This window comes from Calonectris borealis, chromosome 11, assembly GCF_964195595.1.
Source record: "Calonectris borealis chromosome 11, bCalBor7.hap1.2, whole genome shotgun sequence".
NCBI classification, from domain to species: Eukaryota; Metazoa; Chordata; class Aves; order Procellariiformes; family Procellariidae; genus Calonectris; species Calonectris borealis.
The window spans coordinates 14,166,275-14,182,744 of NC_134322.1; the positions used below are offsets into that span (position 1 = coordinate 14,166,275).

The window sequence follows — 16,470 nt, forward strand, 5'->3', positions numbered from 1 at the left end:
CATCGGCTTTCATCAGGTATCAATATGAAGTTGAGAGTTCTGTGTAGTATCGAATGTTTTGTGAGCTTCACAGAAAGCAGCTTGATGAACTTACTAAGAAATTTAGGAAGGAACTTCCCAGCCGCAGAAGGCCAGCCCCGGCAGGCTAAAGGAGCACCGTCTTCAAGGGACTGGGTGGGCATCTCCCAGCGTAGGAAAGAGGATGCGTGGGAAGCAGACGAATGCAGGGGAAAGAAGAAAGCAACAGAAGGAGAAATCCGTGGTATAAGATGAAATGATAAGGTTTTGCACACCTCATCTGAAAGCTCACTAAATAAGTCTGACTTCAATAAATGTTGAAATAAATAGAGTGTTTCCTAAAAATACCAATGATTGTAAACTTGAAACCAAAATACATCCTTTTTTTTTTTCCTAGAACACTCTTCTTTTTTCAGCACAAAACGTGGTTTGGGAGAGATACAAGGATTTTTTTTGCAGAGCTCACCAGCCTGTGCTCTCCTCACCACCTGCCCTTCCCAGTCCCCGTCGGGGTAGGTCCCAGGTTCACTCTTTGAGCGATCGCGCTCCACTTTGGTGTGATGCTTCCGTTCTTACAGTTACTTGCTTTTCTAAAAGACCAAAATTGCTTTTTACACTTACCCTAAAATGAAAGGCAGCTGTAAAACCCACCAGCCCTGGAAGGTTTAACACGAGTCAGTGCAATATATTTAGCTTCACCTTTGCGTAAGCGCAGTGTTGTGGCAGCAAACAAGGCTGAGCTTGTTCAGCAGCACTTGTTCAGTGCAAAGGCCTTTGAAATTCAGCCCAGGGTGTGCAGCATCTGTTAGGGGCCATTATGAAAACTGGCAACTCTACAACCCCAGGATTTGCTTTTCAAGTAGAAGTAATTTAACTGTTCAATCAATAAATAAATAAGAATTCATTCAGCAGTTTTCTAATGCTCTCAGACCGATCGAGAACAGCAGCAGCCAGGTCCGGGCAGCCTTCCCGTGGCCACTCTCATCAAGGGCAGGAGGCAGCATCTTGCCCTTCGTCAACCTTCTGAACAAACTATTTTAATCACAAAGTTCTTTGCAGCCCTAAATAAGTTCTGTTATCCCGTTTCTGGATTTGGCTCTTGGCCTCCTTAACATGGGAAAGCACCCCCGTTTTGTCCTCTTACTTTCCAACTGCTTCCTACAGCCCACACAACGCAAGCACACCTTTCCATTCTCTCTACATAGCTGGGAGGGAACCTTCCTCTGGAGAAGTCTCCCCTGCAACCAGGCAGCACCAACAAATGCCACCCCAGCGCTCTACCTTCACCTGTACTGCAGGAAACCCTTTTCCCTCATTTTTAAAGTTTCCTCCTTGCAGTGCTCCTTTGCACAGCGGGCACAGCCTCTCCTTCCCCGCAGAGCCACGTCATCCCGGCGTTCCCAGTGCCGAAGCCTCCAAATTCACTTGTATTGGCACATCCCAAAAGGTGCGGCCTGACACAGATAATTATTTTTTCCACCCTCCAAGGGCTGTTGTGTGGATTAACAAGGAAACTTTTGTAAAACGCCCAGAAAGTGCTATGTAAGCGCTAAGGATTATTATTAGAGACTAAAGTACTTTGAACCATTCTGTGGCCGTGGGGGGGAAGAAAAAGCAAGCTCCTAGTGCTATGCCCCAGGAGCCAGCCTCGCTTCTTGTGCAGAACAGCAGCCCCGTTTCTTGGTCTGTTCCACCTGCACACCCTGTACCCATCGGTTTATTTTGACTATCTGGATCTAACATGCTCTGACCTGACACATCCCAGCCTTCACGGACGCCACGCATTAGCAATTCAGAGACACATTCAGCTGCACCTTGAGTCACAACAATTGCTCCCGACTAAGCAGTAAATTAATTCTTTGTAAAATCATTCATTTTTAATAGGCATGAAACGTTAGTCCAACAAACCATGTTCTTTAACCACATTTCTAAATATATTTCCAGTTTAACTGGTTTTTTAAACCTCACAGCATTTCTCACTGACACCTTCTTTAGCGACTGCAGAAAAGAGGACATTCTGAGCACAGGACCGGGGGCTGGAAGCTCAGCACCTGGGACCAACTCTGGGCTGATCCGGGCATGGCCACAGCACACCATCTCTGCCTTTCCTGTCTTCTATACAAGCAGAAATTGATATACCAGTATCAGAGGAGACAGACTGGTGAATGCTTGTGAAGTGCCTGGAAAACATGAAGCCTTCTGTGAAAGCAAACGTTATTATGCAATATGTTACCTGGCACAGAGACCCCTTCATGCTGCGGGAAATGAAGGCATGCAAAATATAGCATGTTAATTTTTGTACATTGAAAACAAATTAGCTTTGGGAGAACGTTACCAGGAAACCCGTTTAACTGCTGCACTATCAGTTACATACTCTATTCTCACGTATTTTATTGTCAAACTGGTGCGATCAAGTCATCAGACACTGGATCAGGATTTTCGATTCAGGGGCTCTATGCCCTGCTTTTGCCACCTTGGTGAACTCACCGAAGTTGCTCTCCCACTCCCCATGTCTCTTTCAACTCATAAAATGGAAATAACGATACTGATCTCTTCTGTAGAGGACTTTCAGATCTGTTTATGGAAAGTGCCAAACGAAAGTGAAATATTACTATTATATATACGCATAACCTGAATTGTCTTGAGTCTGTTCCAGCTGCAAACTCAGCCACTGTGAAACACCTCAAGTTCTTTTGGTCCTCTTCAACAACAGCTTGGTAAAAACGTCCTGCAATACTCTCACAACCAGCAGATGTACTTTTTTTTTTTAATTAACAAATCGTACCACTTGCCATTTTAATTGTATCCAGGAAACACAGCTCTTGACTGTAAAAATGGCAAAAGGTGAAAAGATAATGAATTGACGGTAACATCCCTCGACACATACAAATGAAGAAAACGGAGGTCAGCACGTGCTGCAAAATCATGACAGATTGCACTCCAGAGGAGCACAAAGATGAGCCAGCACTATGAACTGATTTATCTAGGGATTAGTCAGAGGTCACTCCTGCAGTAGTTTAGGAAAGCTCATTGCTTAGCTACCAGCAGGACACCTCACATGAACTCTAGCTTCCAGCTACGACCATCCTTAACCCTTCTTTTGCCTAAAAATAATCCCTGCATGTTTGCAGTGATTACCTGATGTTGATTACCGCATCTGCTGTCTTGTACCCATAACATCATAAAATGTCAGACCCAAAGTGTAAGAGACTATTCCAAAATCATCTGTTCTCACCAGAAGGGACAATTTCCCTTTTCATTCTAATTTTAAGAGAGCCTGAAAAGTACCATCTTGTCTCAAGGTAAGTGTTTCATTTAAAAAGTCATATGTCAAAGGCGGCCCTTGTGTGTTTGCACAGAGCCCACCGCAGCAGGCTCTCATTTCATAACTGGAAGCAGATCCGTGATGGGTTGTTAACCATCCCCTCCTGCCTCCTGCCAGGGAAGAATAGAGTATCCATTTATCAGACACTCGGAAGCAAAGCAGCAGCTGATCAAACTTGCATTTTTATACGAGGACATCATCTTGGGATGCCTGGGGTAACTGGAGACTGTCAGTCAAGGTGCTTTCAAAACACCTTCTCAACAGCTCACCAAGCTCCTTTTAAACAGAAAGTGATAGGAAAAAAATCTTCCTGTAGCTCAGAGCCATCAGACACATACCGAAAATCTGACAAAACACAGAGGCAGCCTACTTATTAAAGGTAATTTAATGAAAAAGATACATACTAACATTGAATAAATCATTACACTTTGTCCAAACAGAAAAAGCAAAACTTTGGAGAATGATGCTTTAAACGCTGTTGCTTTCTGTCCTGGTATTCATTGAGTTTTATAGGGATCTCATCAGTACGTAATTCTGTTTGCAGATGTTACTTTCAACTTGTGCTTTGCTAGACAACTTTACTAATTAATCAGAAGCAAATCTCCAAGTTAATTTATTAAATTAAAAAAGACTGAACTCTGCTGTATCTGGCATCAACCATAAGTAGAATGGAACAAACCACACCAACAAAGTGCTGATAAAAAAACCCATTATCTTAATTACTGCAATATACCCTTACTAGGCAGGCGAAGGGATCCTGTGTAAGAGTGATTTAGAACTTCTTTCCCTAACAGTGTTAGGAAACTGATAATCTTAAGTCTCATACATTAATGCAATTCTTAACAGTTTCAAGAGTATAATCATCAACACCTCCTCTTACTGCAAAGCATCCAGTTAAAAATGGAGGCTTCTACTGAATATTACAAAGAAAACGAGCTGCACCTGCTGATGGTTACGATTCCTACTGAAGTTGTAATGCTTTAAAAAAAAAAATCAGATACTTGCCAACTGATGTTTTGCCTCAATTTTCATAGTTACCACAGAGGGGTAACTGTGAAGACAAAACTTCTTTTTTGTTAATAGTTTGGAAATGCTAACTTAGAAAAGCAACATGCATTGTAGTTCAAAGGGTTCAACACATGCAAACACCCACATGCTGACATTGTGGTTTATATTTCTGAAACAAAATAAGTTCTTCAATAATAATTTACTTCCTTTTAAAACGCCCGTCTGTCCTGAACCCGAATACATTTGCTCAAATGAAGCAAGCTATCCAGCACAATACATTGCCTCTCTGTGGGAAGAGAGAGACCTCTGAGTGCAGGTCCCAGCTCTTTCCAAAAGCACAGCTTGTTACAGCTGCCCCTACAGAACCACAGCAGCCCCAAACCGTCCTGCAGAAAAGCCCTGTGGCAGCGGGGAGCCCCTCGGACAGGTCCCCACCCGACCGATCCTGCTCCCTCCCGCTGGGACACGCTCGCGGATGGATCTCCTCTTGCTCGGACGGAGGAAGAGATCTGCTCTGGAACCCTGGCACCTGCGGTCTGGAGGATCATACAACCCAAACCAACAAACTTATTGGTCAGTATAGGTGTACGTCACCCTAAGTCTAACACAATTTAAATGCAGTTGTGAAACTAGTTCATTGCTTATTTTGGGCACAGCAGAGGAAAGGTGTTGGAAATGAAGCTGTCCGTCCGTGCAGAGGAGTTGTAGGGGATGGAGAGAGAAAAGGAAAAAGGCAAGGAGATACAGATGAGAGGGGGGGAATAGAAGGGGAGAGCAGAGGGGGGTGGGGGGAAGAAAAAAAAAAGAAAAGAAATAATAATCCAAAATGAGATTAGTCTTAAAAGAGCTGCGCACATTTTCCTGTGCTGAAAAAGACAAGAAGCTACTGAGCAAACAGTAATCACGTATGTGATTGTCAGCTGCACGTAAGGACGACCCATATTCCTTTTCACTAACCCTCCACTAGAAACTGCTGTTGAAAGAAGAAATAATGGATAGCCAAATGGGCACACCACTTCACAGCCCACGCATACCACACCGTTTCGCTCTCTCTATGCAGAAAATTTCACATGCGAAGGTATCTTCACGTGCTGCTTTATACTGCAATTAACCCCAAACAGTTGCTGAAAACCACTTTTCATGCATCAGCCAGATGTGAGCTCCATCCCTGTCATTCCAGCAGTCAACATTTTTGCACTGTATTTTTTCTGAAGACGCAATGCCAATATTTGGTGTACAATCACTAGCTTTCCTGATTGCTGTCATGGGGCATTTTCTATGGCTGAAGAAGACCACAGAGATCATTTAGTTACAAGCATGCACGTGGAAAGAGTTTCTCAGCCACAGCAGATGGAGTAAGAAGCTGGCAAGAACAAATTCTAAATCATTAAATTATAAATTAACAAGAAGACTTAAGGAGTAAATATTTAGAAGAACTCACTGCAGCCTTATGGATAGGAGCATCATGACCAATTATTCCAGTGATCATTTAAACATTGAGTTGGGAAAGATTAGAAACAACAGAAAAATAAATCTCACCAATTACATGCATAAATGCAGATTAATGCCCTATGAGTAACTACCATATGAATATTCAATGCAATTATTAAATTGTTAATGAAATAGTCACAGACAATCTGATTTTCATTTTTAAATAACCAGCTGCAGAAATGTAAATCTGCATATTTTTTTCTTTAACTTCACAATTCAGGAGTAAAAGGTGATTTGTTCAGACTGTAGAAAGAATCACAGAAGTTAAAGGGCAGGACAACTGATTAAGGAATTGGAAACAGCATTAGAAAACGAAATTCAATGAGCAAATCTAGTATGTCCAAGTGACAGAAAAAGTTCTTAAAGACAAACAAGCCAAAAAAAATAAATAAAGAGAGAAGGAAATAAACACTGGGAAACGAAATAAACAATGAAATTGTTACTTCAGCGTAGAGGAATTTTTTTCATTTTCATTGTGTGCTCAGATTTCACTTTGCACCTATGAAAGTACTGTCAGTTATTCACAAAAGAATAACAAATTGTTTATAGCATGTTGTAGACACACAAAGGAACTAATTCATTAATGCAAAAGGATTATTTAAGATCATTTCCATGCTTATATAATTTCTCATCATTTGTTTCAAAAAGGAACTTCTACCGCATCTTATTTATGGTTATTCAGGATAGCAGAATTGCTGGAGGGTGCAGCGAGAGCTGAAGAGCAGGCAATTAACACAAGAAGCAAAAACCACAGCAGAAACTCTAGCCAAAATCCCAGCCCTCTGAGTCTTCCTCTGACAGCAGAGAATGCAGATGGTGGCAGATAGAAATCTCCACTGCACAGGCTTCAGCTAACAAGCACAGAGTACGATATGGCAATCTGAAATTTCGACACAGGTGAGAGGCAAGCCCGCTCCAGCCAGTGGTTAGAGGCAGCCAGGGGAGAGAGATCCCTCTCCAGCCTCTTACTTCCGCTTGTTAAGATTAAGAACAAAAATTCTGGGAATTTGGATTACATCCATCACTGACATATAATTGCAGGTCACTGTACCGTGCCTCAGGCGTAAAATAAGGCTGATAAATCCTTATTTTGTAGAGCTTTTAGAGGGACTTGAGTAGCAAGTCTGTTTAAAACAGTGATCTAGATCTGTAAAGCAACAGTGACCTAGACTGGAAGAGCCACAATGCAGATGTGACTGTCGTAACACATGGTTTTGCCTTTATATTCCCATACCAGATTATATGTCTATTTTCTTAGCAGAAAGGAAGTAAGGCAAATAGCTCTGCCATTCAACAGTGCAGATGCACGGTATTTTTGAAACATTGGCTATTTCGAAATTACCCTAAGTCATGAAATGTTGCACTGTACCGTACTGTTTTCTTTTGAAATTATCTGTTACGTGGGTATCGTGAGTCACCATATTCACGTACGCAGCTGACTAACTTCACCGCATACGGAGCATTTTATTCATTCTAGCTCTCATTTGGGTTCTTAAATGAACAGATAGCTAATTTCAAAGATGAACATTTTATCATTTTCTCCCCTTGCTTCCCCCCCCTGCAGCACAGCTTGAGGGCCACGGCAATTAATCCAGAGGTCTGCCACTGTTTTACTTGATTAATTTGATTATGGGCTGTATTGCCAACAAGGAAAACTGTATCAATAGCTTGCAGCTAACCAGTGAGGATACCAGGGACCATCTTGTTAACCAAAGACCACACAGTAGCCCAAAAGATCTTTATCCTAGAAAGGAAATATTTCAAAAGCTCCTCAAATTGGCAGGCTCTTGGGGCGAAGGGGAAGAAGTTTCTAATAACCATTCTCCTTGGGTGACAAGTTCATTTTCATGCAATATTTAAAGAAACGAGGATTTCCTGTGCAGCTGTCGCAGTGTCCTTAGAGACACCGTTTTCAGGCACTCTGTGCAATCGTCCCTCTGCTCCCTCTTAATTCTAGTCAACAACAGCCACAGGCAGATTACGTAGCTGGGACTTTACCAACATGAATAGGAGCCTATAATAGCACTCATAAGCCGAGTGATTTCTTTTCTGTCGTCAGACTCACATATAAATATGAAACAGTTAAGAATCTGGCACTTTTCTCTTTAAAAATCCACTGATGATTAAAAAGTATCTCCACATTTTGCTAATCAAATTAAAACAACATAATCTTATAAAGCACTGGCTAATTTTAGACCTAAATACTGACAAGATCTGTGGTTATTCCTGTTACCTGTCAGCGGCCACGATCTCCACAGCATTCGTAATGCTGTTTGCTAACTTAGGCAACTTATCCTCTTGTGAAATGTACTAAAACACTGGATAAAAGACAGATCTTGCAAAATATTTCATGAGTTATAAATTAAAGAAAAGGCCATCGGCCAGAAATATTAAGTCTTATTCCTTTTAGGAAAACAATGAATTCAAGACTTGTGGTCTACAAACCTGGCCATCTGCTTATACGCTTCTTCAGCCACCGCAAAGATATGTGGATCCATATCCCCCATGTTTTGGCCACTGTACGCATTGATGATATCTTCGCCATAGATAGGCAGTTGTTCATAAGGATTTATGGCCACTAAGACGATACCTACAAAGGAAATGAAACAAAAGGAATTATTAATAGTTGTATCAAAATAAAACAAACCAAAAAATGGCTTTAACACCAGCTATTGTTCTAACCTTTCTAAAAATATTAACTAGGGAAGAATAAGGATCTGATATTACTGACTTCAACAGATATTTATTCTGACCACAGATTTGTGTACAGAAAGTGTCAGAAGAGTTTACTTCTACCCTGCTTCAGGAAACACACCAGGGACAACTTTTTACTTTTTCTCTCTATCTGCCTTCTCTGAAGCTGGCATGCAGAAACAACCAGATTCAGAGTGTGTCGACTTGAAATACAGCCTGCTCAGAGCAGTAAACCAAAGAACGTGCATTGTACTTCCCTGTGTTTTACTGTGAATTATAAACGATAATGTGATTTGTGAATTACAACTACTACACGGCCTCGCTGACTGTCAGTTTGGATATGTGAAGCGCGTTAACCCTTCAGCCGTTATGCTGTGCCCAGGAATAACATCTTCAGTTTTTGTAACAAGCAACAAATTAGAGTCATGGTGTAATTTGGATTCCAGGGCATCTCTACCAGTCAGGCAGGACAACCTCCCGCTCAAAGGGATCAAAAATAAATACGTGTAGACATATTTCATAGGGCTGATACACAGTGGTACACAGTCATGCCAGGAAATTAAGTAATTACAACTCTAGAAGGCACCATAAAACCCTCATCTTATACATCTGTGTGTATAACTACTTACGCTTTCCATTTTCTAGTTTTTCCATCCCAATTAAACACATATCTGCCTTTTTTAATACCACTCATTACTACAGCATTTCTAAACCCATGCCATCCTTTTCCCGCACAGGAAACCTTAAGTCTTACTCCGTACATCCTTCCTAGCCACAAAGTGAGACCTCAAATGCTTTTGGTACGATTTTCTTTTTTGTGAGAAACGAGGATGGCTCTGCCCACAGGGATGATTTGACAAAGATTACTTATACCTTTCTCCCCTGCAGCATTTACAATGGGTAGGGAACCCTTATTTGCTCCGTGCAGGGGTGAAAACACTGATCACTGCCCATGAGACCCAGCCGTGCCAGGCAAACTGTGCTCTCTTGACATGGCAATTCCTCCTCATCCTGACAATGTGATAAGGGGGAAAAAAAAAAAGAAACTCTAATTTTAACTGTGGCCATTTTAAAAATGGAATTTCTTCATACATGTATATTTTGGTGCCTAGAAGCGACAACGCAGGTGCAGATGGCTGCATAGTGACTACGGGAAGCATGCTGCACATGCTCCTTGGACAAGCCATCCCTGAAGAACCTGCACCAGAAGCATTTCCATAGCACTCAACTCGCTTCTACATTTACTCAGAAATTCACATGCACACACACACACTTCCTCAGTGCAGCTCCCAGCCCTCTGCTCCGCGCGGATCACAGCGTTGTGATGGCTATCTCAGAAATTTTCCATGGAAAAGCTGGGAGAAGAGAAGTGAAAGCACCTATAGCCTGGCACTGCTGCTGGGCGCATCAATTTTTAAATCTTGTCATGCATTTATAGAACAAGCACAAACGACAGCAAAAACATTAAACAACAACAGAGTATCTTTCACAAAGAGATCTGAGGGACCTGGATCTATTTCCTTGAATATATGGCAAGTTTGATGGCTAGACACGCCCAGGTAAGTAGCGTCGGTGTTTTTCCATCAGCCATGACTTCACTGAAGTGACTCAGGAGCTCGAGTGAAAAGTCTCTATAAAAATTTATGCCAAGTTCTAGCGCTGTAGTGATGAGCCAAAAAATAAGAGGGGGGTTAGGGAGGGGAAGGGACCTCAGTACTAGCAGACTCCAGGAACATTTTCGGTGACGGTTTTAAACATCTGCCCTTTGCAACTGTGAAAAAACAGTAAAAAGTTAAGTGAGGCTGCGCCGCCGAGCCGAGCCTCCCAGGCTTGCAAGTCTAATCAAAGAGCCATTAAAAAAAAGTTGTGCGAGGCTTCAGACAATTCCCTCCCGCTCTTGGCTACATTGGCAAAAATAAACCCTTCAACTCAAAACAAGCAGTCCCATGACAAGTCTCCAGCACACTAAATCATTTAACTTCAGTCGCGATCTGTAAAATCAACAAGCAACTACCATCTGGGAATATCCAAAACAAGTGAGTTAGGAATTATATGCTTTCTATGGAACTTTTAAATCAGCCTGTCTCACAGGACTCTAATCCAGATTAATTTATATACAACTTCTCTTTATCTCCACTAAATCATATTGCTGTTTTAAGAAATATCACGGGCCTTCCCAAATCAGATTTATGTGTGTTTTCGTTCCTACAATTACACTAAATTAAACTCTGGCTACTCTTTTTGCCATTCTTCTTAGCTAATTCTTTTATCTTGAACATATTCAACCATCTGTGGACAAACTGGATATTAATATAAATAATTTATTAATTTAAATTAATGTTTGCTGTCCTGCATAGCAGGCATTACTTTATACAGCTGAACTAACCAGGAGTATTCACTGAGTTTTCATCACAGCCATAGCAATTCTTCCATGTAAGCGTTCAAATTTTCCTTTGTAACTTTTCAACTTCCTTCATTAATTCTTCATTTCATATTCCCAACAGTAAAGCAAAGTTATAAATCACCTCTGAATTGCTGGTGAAAGGCTGACTTGAAATTAAGAAATCAGGAGGTTTGCTGTTTAAAAGTTTGGATTACTTCACGGTGAAATTTTAAAGAATTTAATATCCATTTGACATATTACGCTAAGGACAGCATGGCTGAATTAACTTCTAGTGCCGTGGTCATCCATCCGTCCCAGTTCTAGTTCTGCTGGTTGAGAATAATGTTGCCATCATTCTCTTGCTGGATTAAAGTGTTTTTAATCTCCTTCGGGCTAAATCAACTGGGTTAGCTCAAACCACCTTCACGGGGTATTTAAACTAACCTGGCTAATGTGTGAATCGGATTAAGGAAGCAAATACAGCTCCTTCCGCAGGCAGAGCTCTCGGGCAACAGTCCCCGCAGAGGGGAAGGAACTTGCACTCGGGACGGGAACCGATGGAGCGGTTTGAAAGGTGAACGTCCGTGGCCAAAGGATCGGGTTTTTAAAGGCCAACATGCCAACTTTCTTCTCCTTAGTTTACAACATAACGTGCCTGTATCCTAAGGTAATACATCCACAGCATACTGCATTCCTCAGGTCACCGTTAGCACTAAACCTCCCTCACCGGCACTTTGACCACCCGGAACCCCCACGCTACCGGATCCACGAGTTTCTAATAAACCCACACGCAGTCCCCAGAATCACCACTTGAGACTTGTTTGGAAGCAAAACAGCCGACCAAGCTCCGCCATCCCAGCGCGCTGGCAGACCCATTCCGTGAAAAGCTAAAGGCCTTCCCGCCCTGTGAGACACTACGAAACCAGCCAAACCCACAACTGAAGCTGCACTAGAGAAAACATGAAAACAACATGTTTTCCCAAACACAGCAAAACAAAACTAGCACACCGCACGTTCCTTCTGAAAGCCTCTTAAATGACGCTAAACACAGAGCATGTTTGCAAGCAGCCGAAACACAAACCGGGCAGGCTGTCTTATGGGGGGTACGGTGGCACCAGTAGGCATGGGACGACGAAACTCAGACTGAAACCCCCTCACAAGCTCAGGCCATGAGACGCCAGTTGCACAACAGCCGTTGCACAAAACGTTCCCCCATCAAGAGCTTTGCTGTGGGGGACTAGGGACAAAAACACAATGTCTAAACTGGGGGAACTGAGGCGGTTTCCCAGTGCGGGGACCAGAACACGCACCCTCAGCAAGGGCCGCCCAGAGAGGCTGTGGTATCTCCATCACTGGAGATACTCAAATACTCAGATACTTTGACTGGTCCAAGCCCTGAGCAACCTGATCTAGTCAGACCTGTTTTAAGTAGGGAGCTCCACTGAAGACTTCCAGAGGTCCCTTCCAACCTAAATTATTCTGTGCCTCTAGTCATGCTCTGACTGCATGATGGGATGAGACGTGGGGTATGAATCACCTCCCACTCCTACGGGAATGAAGGCTGGCTGCAAGCAGAGGGAGGCAAAGTCTGATTCTCTCCCCCGTGGTCTGGAGACCGCTGAGAGCAGGACTGGGAGCAGATGCACTCTGCTGGGCATCCGCAGATTAGGAATAGCCGGAGTGAGCAAAATGTGGTGGGACATTAATGCCTGCAGTCTGCCCACCACAACATCTTTAACGTTGCCTTAGCTCTCCATACCCACCACCACGGGTGGAGCTGTAACAGTGACCAGAAGAGGGAAAATCTGACCCTTGGCATGCTTCATATGCAGACCAGGACAGGACACGGCCTTCAGCTGCAAACCACAAATTCCTGCTTCAGACACCTGCAGTCGCGATTCGCTGGCATCTGCAAGGGCCACCTCGCAACCTGACTTCCCTGCTCTACGGTTTGCGAAGTAGGGCGAAGTACAATGGAATTATAAACATCAGGTCTAATATATGATGACATCAAGAAGGCTCAATATACTCTGGCATGCGACACCCAGAACTGGGACTGCCCTACAAAATTCTGATTAGAGACAAAGTTAAATTGCGTATTTAAAAAGAAATGATGGGGCATGTTTTCTGCTGGCATAAACTGAGCTACAATGAATATGCAAATGATAACTTGACTACACCTACTGGAAGATGTGTCTTTGCCTTAACCAGACAATTATGAGAAGGAAATTTTCAATATCGGGTTTCTAGCAATCACATAATCATATTACGTTTTGTTTTACTCAGCTTAAAATGTAAAAAATCCACCAATGACTTAAACTGTTTCTTGTGCACTAACACAATGTCCAAAGTACGTATTTGAATATTTGAAAAATTAACAAGTTACATTAAAAGCTAGCAATGTATTTTGACTAAACACTGAGATTTAAAAGAAACACATGCACATACAAAAAAAAGCCCAGAAACATGAAATCTAAATTTTAAGCCTAAGCTATCTCATGATGTTTCTTTAAAATAGACCACTCGGCTGCAATTTTGAACCTATGATGAAGTGATCATTAAAGTAACTTCCCCCATTCTGACCATCTGAAAATATCACAGGCAATTACAACTTTGGGCAACCTCTACTGTGAGTTCAGTGGTATTTTTAAAACCAAGATTGCTCATAATTGTGAACAGAGAAGCACTGGCTCACACACTGTTAGAAATTCAGTCCTGTAGTGGCACTGATTGGAAAACATGAAAAAGAAAATAAACTGGTATCTTCCGTACAGAGATAGAGGAGCTCAATGCAGAGGGAGGCAATAAATCCACTGAAGAGCACGGGCAGCCTCCCGCACCTGCACCGTGTGGAGCTCTCCTCCAGCCCGTGCCTACCTAAGCAAGCCTAAGGGGAACACCAACCAGCCAGGAATCCCACTGGCAAGCTAAAATTGCTGAATACACATTTTATAAACAGAGTCCTTCGGGAAGCTAGAGACATACAAAGCAAAGTCCATTTTCTCTGAATCTTAACACTTTCAAGTCTATGTGATACACTTAATGACCACAAACACAGGGGCTTTCACGAGAACAGCCCAACGTGTCCTATCATTAAATGATTTTAAGTTAAAAGCATGCATATCAATCATCAACTTTCCTTTTCCTGTCTACAGCATTCTCTGTAAAGATTATGGTATGAAAAGACAGTACTTGCCACAATAGGTATAGATTAGTTTAGAGTCTATAAATCGAACTTTGAGGTTGTGTAAAACAGCAGGTTCATGGAGATAACTGAGCGCTGTGAGGTCATTTTCACCAACAAGTATGTCAGGGTTTCGCAAGGGCGGGAGCTCCTTGGTCTTCGGATCTAGGCAATATTCTAGGTCCTGAAAATCAAATGGAAACGCATGCTGAAAGAGCTGGTGCTTAGGTTTCCTCATTCAGTCCCTCCAACCATTCTTCCCAGCAAAACACGCCCAAGTTACAAAAACACAATGCGAGATTTAAATTATCTAGTGATTTGAGGGAGCAGTTCTTTCTCCAAAAACGTCACTTAAAATTTCCCAAAAGGGTTTTCTATATGCAACAAGCAACCATAAAGAGACTTCATCTTTTTAAACTATTACTTAAGCAAACCCCTTTCTTTTGCTGTCAAATCTTCTTATTAAATAAAATGAAATATGCTATATCATAAATCTAACTAGTTTTTCATATTATTTTCCTCTTGAGCAGAACAGACAGAGGCAGCAGACTCCCATCAGTTTATAGCCAGCTTCACATGCAGTAATACGACACAAGAACATTGGCAGAATGCCACAAAGAACACACAGACTGAAAAAATGCTACTTACAATTTTTGCAAATATAAATTAATCTCTAATGTAGATGTTTTAACTGCACCTGTCTCTAGATCTAAAATTACTTTATTTACCTGCTGTTTTCTTGTCCCCACACAATGTGACTTAATTGGCAAACACCCCCATTCTGCAATACTCGAGGGTGCAGCATCACCACACAGCCTGGAGTATGGGGGGGAGGGGGGAGGGATTAATCTTGTCACGTTAACAAGGTTGTACTCAGCTTGCCATACATCAAATGTGAGCGAGTCAAAGACTGAAACGCATTCAAGTAAAATATTTTATTTAGAAGCTATTCTATATATATAATCTGTTCTTTTTACTTATGGCTATGTAGGGCTCTACATGAAAGTAGGATCTAAGCTGGCCACCGGTAAGAAGAAAAGAAATTAAAAATAAATATTTGACCAACTGCAATACATCTTTATTTTCCACAAGAAGACCTGAGGGATCACCATCATTATATATTAAAATTAAATAACCATTTAAATCGCATGAAAAAAATGAACAGGCCTTCACTAGAAGGATGTGAGCTTTTCACAGATGCGTCATCATTTCTCTACACCTTATACAGCATCATTTTTGTAATGCTCTTAATCCTTGCCCCTTTTTCTCTTTATTAATCTTCTGATGGTTATGCTAGACTTAAAAGACACAATTCTTTCTCTGCAACACTGTTCTCCTAGCAACACTGTTCTCACTGGAATATCGAACGAGGGCTATAGCTTTAATGGCCTAAGTAGAAAAAGATGATGCAACTGAACGTAACAGGCAGTTGGATAAAAGCAACACATTTTATTTTATTTTTAAAAATCAAGCAAAATAGATTTTTGTAAATAAACAGTATAATTCGTCACACAAAAAACCACTACTCGAAGTCGGTGGACAAGAATAATTGCATATACATAAATACGGATATATTCTGACAATACAGCTTCCTGTGTTAGATACATCAGTCTCCGGTCAAGAGCAAGAACAATCAGCTTATGAACAATACGTAGACCTACCTTGCCCTCTTCAAGTCGAAGTTGGAGGACTTTATCTCCAGGTTTATAATCTTTGAGAAGTTCTGCTGACTTCCAGACCTCCTCTGGATCAGGGATCCAAACCCTGGCATACTGCAACACAAAAACAACAGCAAAAGATCAGTGACTTTTTGTTGCAATATAGTTAAATCATCAATATACGTGACACCAAAACCTTTTTTTTGTCTTTTTTAAAATACATGTTTAACAGCCAAACCTTTAAGCAAGAGACAAATTAATTAGTACATGAATCAGTTGTTCTGTCTATTGATAAAAGGCTACACAAGCTTAATTTTATTGCCTACATGGAAAGAAAAGGGCATTTTCCATGCAAAATAATGTTCCAAGGTACACATTCAATGCTGAAAATCTACAAAGAAAAAAAATTGTGTTTTCAGAGAGATCAAAAACTTGGCTATCAGAAAAATTACTTGGAGAAACTCTTCTGAGCAGATTCTAAATGGATTTGCAACATAATATTATATAGCTTTTTCTTCCCCCTAAGAGAACACTTCGGCATGTCTGTGTTAATTCAGGCAAAGCTACCTGATCTCAAGCTCTTTCATTTGCAGTTGCAAACACGGCAAGTTTAAAATTCTGGATTATCTCCAGAATGCCAAAAGAAAAAATCTGAAAAGATTTGGTTGAAAAGGCCTCCAAATAATAGGAAAAAAAAAACAAACTAGCA

The 16,470-nt window shown here is 41.5% G+C and overlaps 1 protein-coding gene across 2 annotated transcripts in view; it reads right to left on the reverse strand.

The window, feature by feature from the left end:
• MYO5A (myosin VA) overlaps positions 1–16,470 on the reverse strand; it is a 97,682-nt gene that overhangs the window by 67,966 nt on the left and 13,246 nt on the right. For both annotated transcript variants that reach the window (XM_075160089.1, XM_075160088.1), the window contains exons 2-4: positions 15,765–15,875; positions 14,116–14,287; positions 8,288–8,432 (exon numbers count right to left, since the gene is read on the reverse strand). In XM_075160089.1, coding sequence (XP_075016190.1) covers positions 8,288–8,432; positions 14,116–14,287; positions 15,765–15,875 — 428 coding nt within the window. The remainder of the gene's footprint in view (positions 1–8,287; positions 8,433–14,115; positions 14,288–15,764; positions 15,876–16,470) is intronic.